This window comes from Notamacropus eugenii, chromosome X, assembly GCF_028372415.1.
Source record: "Notamacropus eugenii isolate mMacEug1 chromosome X, mMacEug1.pri_v2, whole genome shotgun sequence".
NCBI classification, from domain to species: Eukaryota; Metazoa; Chordata; class Mammalia; order Diprotodontia; family Macropodidae; genus Notamacropus; species Notamacropus eugenii.
The window spans coordinates 38,151,616-38,160,393 of NC_092879.1; the positions used below are offsets into that span (position 1 = coordinate 38,151,616).

The following is an 8,778-nucleotide window of genomic DNA, read 5'->3' on the forward strand; positions in this document are numbered from 1 at the left end:
TATATACACATATATGTTATATATATGTAAAACCATTCTATATATAGTTCTACTTATCATTTCTTTTTCTGGATGCAGATAGCATCTTCCTTCCTAGGTCAAAATGACTTAGTCACTCAAAGTTGTTCTTAAAATAATAAATATTGCTATTATTGTACACAATATTCTCTTGGGTCTGCTCATTTTGCTCTTCATTATTTTGTGCATCTCCCAGTGCATCCTGGGTCATCTCCAGTCATCCTGAGGAATGTCTGGTCACTGGATTCAGACGGCTCTGGAAGAGAAGTGAGGCTGGTGACCTGCACAGCCCTCCCTCACTCAAAACAAAGTCAAGTGCCAGTTATGTCATCATTTCTCTGATGTCATGGTCTTCTTCAGCAATGAAGGACAAAAACAATTTCATGCAAGTCTATTCATATTTTTCTAAAAACATCTCTACCCAACATCTTCTTAGAGAACTTTTTTCTGGGTCTCTCCTATGCCCTTATCTTAATCTATTTCATATCACAATTATTTCCATACATTTTGTAACCTCCCTATTTTATTTTCAGCTCCCTAAGGCCAATGACCATGCTGCTTTTACCTATGTATCCCCAGGGTTGTACCTGAACACCAGGCCTACTCTACAGATTCTTAGTAAATATTTGTTGACCTTACTTGAATGGAACTGAACTGAATTGTCTAAGTGGCACAATTAGAGCAATCCAGGAACCTAGAAGGATTAATTATGGTAGTCTGGGAAGGCCTGGAAAGACTTCATGGAGGAGGTGGGAGTGGAGACGGTCCTTGAAGGACAGGTAAAATTTACTTGAGAATATGGGATAAAGACACAGAGGCTGGAGTGAGCCACATTCAGGGGACTGGTAGAAAACCTGTTGAATGGAGTATTTTGGGCACTAGTGAGGGGTTCGATTCAATTCCATTTAACCAACACATCCTACCTGCCTACTGGAGGCAAGGTCTTGTGCCAGGTCCTGGGAGTACAGAGATAATTATGACACAGATCCTGCTCTGCAGAAGCTTCCAATCTAAGTGAAGAAGTAACGATACAAAGGAGAAGAAGATAAAGGAAAAAGAGACCCAGGCAAAATACAATAAAAAATGAAGCAGATAACAATACCTGTTCTCCTCCTCCCCCCCTCCCCACCCCTAGGGAGATCAGATGGGATGCTATTCCATGCAGCACACTGCATGACACTCAGGGTAGAAGGGAGAGCCTAGTGTTCTTTTTTTATTATAAATTAATTAATTAATGTATTTTGAGTTTTCAACATTCACTTTCACAAGTTTTAAATTTTCTCTACTTCCCTTGCCCACAGCCCCAAGATGGCATCAATCTGATATAAGACCCTAGTGTTCTTAGATAAGACATGGTCCCTGCCCTCATGGAACACATAGTCCAAAAGGCAAAGAGGAGTTTACTCATCCCCAGAAACTGCTGCGAGCTCGAACAGGGAAATATCCACTGATCATTTTGAAGTCAAGTTCATCCGGCCAGGATTAGGTGAGGTTAAAAGTTGTACCCTTTGTTGGGACACCACAGTAGGTATATTTGGAAAGAATTGGCAAGATCTATCTTGCCTGTCTCATCACTGGGTTCTCAGGGTCAAAGACAATAATTACATCCCCATGGCTCACAACACATTTTCTGCTCTGGCCAAAGCTGCCAATAATATAGACAGTATTTAAGGGCTACAAGGATCATTAAGGTACCACCTGGGAGTCCTAATAATAATAGTTCCCTACATTTGTCCATCATTTTACAGCATTCTGAGGCCTCCCTTGAACATCCATAACTGCAATTGGTCTTCATGACAAGCAAGGGTGGAGAAAGTAGACAGGCATAATTATTCTCATTGTATACACAGGAGAGAACTGAGGCCCAGAGAGATAAAGTGTCTTACCCACAATCACACAGCTTTTCAGAGGCAGAGGTGGGGCCAGAAGTCAGGCCTGCTGTGCTGTTTCTATAACACAGTGTCAATGAACTTTTTTCTCTGGAACTTCCAGCAAGGTATCTATTGTCCAAAATCAGCACTATTGCTAGGAAAACCTTACAGTTCTCATCTCATGATTACAAAGTCACGATCTGTAGATTTAAGAATCAGAGACTTTTAGGACCAGCAGAAACCTTCAATCAACCCTCTTCTTTTGCAAGTGAAACCCAGCAAATTTACTTAAGGTTATCCAGTAATTCAGTAGCAAAAGCAACTTCATGGCATCAAAGGAGAGGATTATTATATTCCTATTTCTTCTATTTTATGGACAGAGACTCTGATGCCCAGATTTGCTTCTTATCATTACATTAAAAAGCAATTGGAACTAGGAACCAAATTCTCCGTTAAGGTGTTTTTACAGGGAAAAGGTCAATGCCTAACTCAAACTTCTAGATTATTTTCAGCCTCAGTGACATTTGTTCAAAATAAACATAAATTGACCCAATATAAATCTTTTTCTTTCAGGCAAGCTGAGACATTATTCACCAGGAGGGCATTTTGCAAAGTCAAAGCAATGGCGTATAGTCCATCTAATTTCCAGAGGTTCCTGTGAATGTGTGATCACTGGGAAGAATTTCCTGGTGCTTAAAAGGATCTATTTGTGCAACTTATTTAAAGAGTCTTTTAACTTTCAAGCCTGACATTTGCTTAATGAAATAAGTGAAACAAACTACCAGGGTCCTTTACTATCTTAGCTATCTATGAGTCTTTTCTGATTGTGTCTGAAGGTCATAGAACTGAAAGGGACCTTAGAGGACAGCTCATCCAAACTCTCCGTTTTTCAGATTAGCAAAATGAGTCTCAGAGAAAGGAAATAATTTGTTTGAGGTCACAGTTGGTTAGTGTTATATCTCAGGTTACAATTTCAACTTAAGAAAAAAAATACAGAGGACACAGAAGGCATGGTGCAATGTAAAGATCTCCAAAATAGGGACCTAGATTCCAGAAAGTCTAGATTCCAGTTCTAGCTCTGCAACAAATGACCTAGGTGACCTTGGGCAAGTCATCTTCCCTCTCTAGGCCTCAGCTTTTCTATTTGCAGAACGAGGGAGTTGGATTAGATCATTTCTAAGGTTTTCCTAGCTCTGACATTCAAAGACCCTTTGAGAGGAATGTCGATTGTGTCAAATAAGAGCATCATCTAAAAACATAAAAAAGTAGCTAGGTGGCACAATGGTTAGAGTTCTAGGCCTGGAATCTGGAAAATCTGAATTCAATTTCTGCCTCAGACTCATGTCAGCTGTGTAACCCTTTGTAAGTCACTTAACCCCTGTTTGCCCCAGTTTCCTTATCTATAAAATGGGGATTATAATAATCCCCTCCTCCCAGGATTGTTTTGAGGATCAAATGTAATAATATTAGTAAAGTGCTTTGCAAGTCCTAAACCTCCATTTCAATGCTAGCTATCATTTTCATTAATAATATTGATGAGCATAACAACAGGGGCTGCTGGCACTTGACAAGGAACACTTAGAAGTGTGCATCTGAAAGTTTTAGAGTTGAAAAAACTTTTTGAGGTCATCCAATCTGAATTCTTTTTTCTTTTTTTAGAAATGAGAAAACCAAATCCCAGAGAAGAGAAATTAATTTCCAGTCATCACACCAATTGCAGGCAATAGGGCCTCTGACTCCAAACACAGTGTACTTTTGAGGTCATTTTGATCTTCAAGAACAAAGGACAACAATCAGCTAATTTTCCATTACATCAAGGTATCTCTATTTGAATTGGTACCTTTATGAATCTACTATTAAATAACTAAAGCAGATGGGCATATATTTGGTATTTACTTATCCAGGTACATGATGTCTCCCTGCAATAGAACATAAGGTCCATAAGGAAAAGTACTGTTCATTTTTTGCCTTTACATACCTAATCACTTAGCACATAGTAGATACTTAATGAACTTCTTCAGACAAGTTTTCAATTTCTTGTTTACTTCTAAAAAAAAAGTGCCATTAATGAAAAAATATACAACGATTGCTGAAAGACATTGTTCTTAAAATTTTTATCTACCATCGAGCTCTATCAAGGCCAAGTAATAAAATATTCAGTTTTTCAGATATTTTTAAGGAAAAGATTATGTACTTATACTAGCGTGAAAAAGACAAGAAATGGAAAAAAATATAAAATCATGCTGCCATAATAATAACTACTATAGTCATTACCAAAAAATATAATTTTCATCTTAGCTTTCATGGATAGAACACTGGGTCTCAACTCAGTAAGACCTTCGTTCAAATATGGCTTCAAACACTTACAGATTTTAAATTGCTGGGCAAATTATTTAACTTCTGTGTGTCCCTCATCTGTAAAATGAGGATGATGATAATAATAGTGCCTCTTCCAGGGTTGTTGTGAGGACTAAATGACAAAACATGTAAAGCAGTTTTCAGATTTTAAAAATGCTATATAAATGTTATCTATTACTATTATTACATAAAAATTACAAGAAATTTCTCAAACACTCTCCTAAAAGAGTTCAAATGAAGGCAGGAATTTTAGAAATCATTTTGACTTATGGTACCTCACAGTAAGGAAATGTTGATATAACAAAGGGATAGACATGGAAAACAGTGATGAACCTATGAGTGTTACAAATTAAAATTGACAGGATACTCATTTTAAGCAGAGTTGACAAATGTTGATTCAGAAAATGCCCATTTCATTAAATTCATTTCTGCTGAGTAATTAATCATAAACTATGCCCCACAAATAGAAAAAAATCTAATGATAAATACAAATTAAAGTTTCTTATTTAATACCTTTGAAGATGGTCCTGTACCTGCTCTACAATTTTAGCTTCAATGAATTTTGAATTTCAGCTTTTTGGCGATTAATAATCTCTTTATATTTGGATAATTCATCTTCTGTTCTTAACCGTTCATCTTCTAGACACTTTACCTGCCAAATAAGCATGTTACATGATATTCTTTTGTTTCTTATAAAAATTCATTGTAGTGACTATATATTAATATTCTATAAATACTCCAGGCAGTGTGGTATAGTTGTGGAAAAAAAGAAAATGAGGAAAGAGATCAGGATTCTAGTTCCATTTCTATCACTAAGTACTATTTGTGTCCTTTTTTAGGTAAATCACTTAATTCCTAACTGTTTCTTCATCTCTAAAAAAGAGCATTAATACTTGCCCTAGTGAAAGAATTATTGTACAGTGAGACTCAGATGAAATAATGTATATGAAAATACTTTGAAGTTGCAAAGTGCTATATAGATTCAAGACAGTGTTTTGAAAGGGTAGACTAATTTTGAAAAGGCTAATAGCTTTAACAATGTATTTCACAATAAATAGGATGCATATTAGAGGAAAAAGTCATATTATTTTTTAAAATGAGGTATGTAGATACTATATATTTGATTTGCCAGACTATTAGAAATTAAAGTGGCATTAACATATTCAGGGGAATTGTAGGGAAGGGTCTCTGTAGTCTTAATGAAAAATTTTTCCCCTACAACTATTAAGGGCTCAGATACCTTATCAGTTGACTGGCTATCAACACTGTTTCTAAGTCAAATGCCTAAAACCAAATCGTTAATATTATATATTGGCTTAAGTGTGTTTGGAAATGGGTATAATATTCTAAAACACACTAGTGGCAAAAACTTTAAACAAGCACAGAACAGGACTGTATTTTATTATTCAAGAATGCCTATTCTGTCGTATAATGATGTCTCCACAATTCCCACCTCTCCTCCAACCTACTCCCCTCCCTGCAAAACAATCAAACAAACAAATAAGATTCATGATCAAAATTTAAAATGCTACTTTATTCTCTCTTTGGCCCAATGATAACTAAGTCAATTACCTTTGTTTTTAGTATCCATAGCTCATCCATACGCTCCTTAAATGTCCACTTCAGATCTTCTAGTTCTTTTATTTTCGCACGATGCACCTTGTCAAATTTTAAAAAGGAGATCACAATAAAATGTTATCCATCACGAACCAATTAACTTGTGCCAAACACTTTGCCTGCTCTTTGTAATAGGCAGAAACCATTTTTGCAAAGGAAGCTGTCCTGACTTTCTGCATTTGTTATATGGTAGAAGGTATGCACAGAACATAAGTACTCACCTCTAGCTGATCAGATTTTTCTCGCATTTGTTTTTCTAGCTCTCCTTTGGTGACTTTAAGCTTTGCATCTAATTCATTTGATTTAATTTCTTCTGACTCCTGGTGGAAGAGAATGAAAAGAAAAACCAAGAATTTAGTTTTTAAGTTTCACACTTTCAAAAGTATAAAAAGCTTTGCTACTATATTTTGTTATTTGTTGAAATCATTTAACCAATGTTTTACTTTAATACAGCTATAAGTAAAACCTTAACTAACACAGTGCCTATTCTACAAGATATCAATAAGTGCAATTTTTAGAGAATTTAGGATTTACATATACTTTATAGATATCTCATTGGATCTTTGCAGCATCCCTTTGAAGTATGTGTTGTTATCCTCATTTTATTGATAGGTAAACTATGTCTGAAAGAGGTTAAGTGACTTGCCAAGAGTAACACAGTTACTAAGAGGTTAGAAATAGGATTGAAAATCCCAGATCTGTGCTTCCAAGTTGAATGCTCTTTTCACTCTACCATGCTGCCACTACATGGACATATTTCAAATGAGCACTGAAATATTTGTATGAAATTTTTAGATCTATTTAAAAATTGTTTTAAAGAATTTCATATATTCTTCACTCCATGTATTTCCTCTAACAAGATGTTTTCTTTTCCCAAGAACACTCTAAAGTGCAACTTTACGTCCTAGGGACATTAATGTAAAGAACAGCCTATTTTATTGGAAAATGCCTGCGGAAATACATTCAATATATAAGCATAGAAAATTTAAAAAAAAAAAAGAATATTGTTAATTTTCCTTATTTGGTTAGTGAAGGAGCAATGTGTGCTTGATATGCTGTTATCATTTCTTTACAATTTTTCTGTATTTTATCTGCCTCTTCTTTGGACTGAGTTAATTTTATTGTTGTTTCTTTAAGTTTATCTTTGGTTTCCTGAAATGAAAAAGAGAAAACAAACAAAAATAATGCTAATAAAGTTAACTGAAGTAGCACTGAATCAGAAGTTGAGAGGTCTACATTTTAGCCCAGCCAGGTTCTGCCATATTCTATTAGTTTTGCGACCCTGGGATAGACAATTAACCTGTCTGGCTATCTATTTCCTCACCTGGGGGCTGAATCAGATAATCTTTAAAACCCATTCAGTTCCAATGTTACATTATTCTAACGTTTAATTTCACAAAGATCTCAATGAAAATTGGAATGAGTATTTATACATTGAAAAAAGTAAACTGGTAAAATTACACCATTCATTTAAGAGCTATGTCCTTAATTCCAACCTTTTGAAATGTGATGGCGAAGTGTAATCTAAAATAAAATAGGAAAGTTCACAAATGAAACATTGGATTTCTACTTCAAAATGCACACTAAAAACCACTTAATAAGTGCCATCATCAGAAAACTATTGCCAAGCCTTAAGTGGTCAAAGTTCAATAGTCACTCTTATGATCCAGAAAGATCTAATCGGAAAATGTATATTTTAAGTAGCAAATGCATCTGGAGTAAAAAATGTCCATTGAAATTTTGCATAAAATAATTCTAAGAAACTGAACCTATTAATTCAATTGCTTTACACAGTTCCCCTCCCCCCCTCACTGGTCAACATTACTGATGTTTATCAGGTTGTGCCATCTGATTATAAATCAGAAGCTTAGTGCTATCAAAAGCTTTATAATAAATCTGAAGATTTGTTGAAGTCATTTTTTTTTAAATCTGTCTTTTAACAGTAAGGATAGAGAAAGCACTTAAAGTTTAATTTTTTTAATGGGAAATCATACTGAGTAGAATGTAATATCTAGATGATTTAATATAAAAAAAATCTCCAAATAACTAGCTTTCCTTATACACACATAACTGTATAGTATGTCCAATATACCATGACACTGAGTTTTTGGCATCATTACCCATTACTGTATTTGAGAGCAAAACATATTAGATTATTATTACACCATGTTATCATACTAACCTTGTCCAAATCTGTTTCTGTTTTTAATTTGTTTTGTGCCCATTTTGCTTTGATGATGTGAGTGTTGATATCTTCCTTCAACTTCTTGATTTCTCTGCTCATTCTAGTGGCATCCCTTTCCTAAAATAGAATGCTATTAGTTCATGCTTTCGCTTTTCTATTTAAGGCAATGAATTAATTACTACACATTTTACATACATATAAAGATCAACTATAAGAATGTTTCTAGAGTAATGACTCTGAGTTAGTTACCCTAACTCAGATTTTCTTAACCTTTTAGGTATCATGGATCCCTTAGGAAGTCTAGTAAGCCTATGGAACTCTTCTTGAAATATGCTTTAAACGCATAAAATACATATGACCAATTATATTATGATATAGTTCTAATTATTTTTTAAAAATTCATGGATTTCACATCAAGAATCCTTGCACTAACTTGTCGGTAAATAGCAACGTAAAATTAAAATCTTTCAATGAGCTTTAATGAATTTAGTGGTCAAGATGAAATCACACACAAAATAAAGACTGATTCTATGTATGCCCATTATTTATAAGTTAAAGTTCTTAAAATGAAGCTGAATGAAACAAGTGGAGTGATGATAACTCTTAGTTGAGAAACTCTCAGATTATACCATAAATTCCTGTATTCTTTTAAAATACCTTCAGCCTTTTCATAAGAGTTGTGCCTAGTCCAGACTCAAACATCTCCTTAAAACTTCAGTCTAAATTTTC

At 34.6% G+C, this 8,778-nt stretch overlaps 1 protein-coding gene across 1 annotated transcript; it reads right to left on the reverse strand.

Annotated features, from left to right (window-relative positions):
* Positions 1-1,271: 1,271 nt before the first annotated feature.
* On the reverse strand, positions 1,272-8,376 carry LOC140515404 (coiled-coil domain-containing protein 186-like). Its single transcript, XM_072626078.1, has 4 exons — positions 8,047-8,376; positions 6,086-6,184; positions 5,820-5,906; positions 1,272-4,899 (listed from the first exon to the last, which is right to left on the reverse strand). The coding sequence occupies exons 1-4, from the start codon at positions 8,146-8,148 to the stop codon at positions 4,786-4,788; spliced, it is 402 nt and encodes a 133-aa protein (XP_072482179.1). The 5' UTR covers positions 8,149-8,376; the 3' UTR covers positions 1,272-4,785.
* Positions 8,377-8,778: the final 402 nt, after the last annotated feature.

What these genes read in the sequence shown, in the direction of transcription:
- LOC140515404 (XM_072626078.1), bottom strand. Translation starts at nt 8,148, where the DNA reads ATGAGCAGAGAAATCAAGAAGTTGAAGGAAGATATCAACACTCACATC. An exon ending in CAGAAACAGATTTGGACAAG is followed by an intron (nt 6,185 to 8,046) that starts GTTAGTATGATA and finishes CTCTTCCACCAG; the next exon opens with GAGTCAGAAGAAATTAAATC. An exon ending in AAAAATCTGATCAGCTAGAG is followed by an intron (nt 5,907 to 6,085) that starts GTGAGTACTTAT and finishes AAATTTGACAAG; the next exon opens with GTGCATCGTGCGAAAATAAA.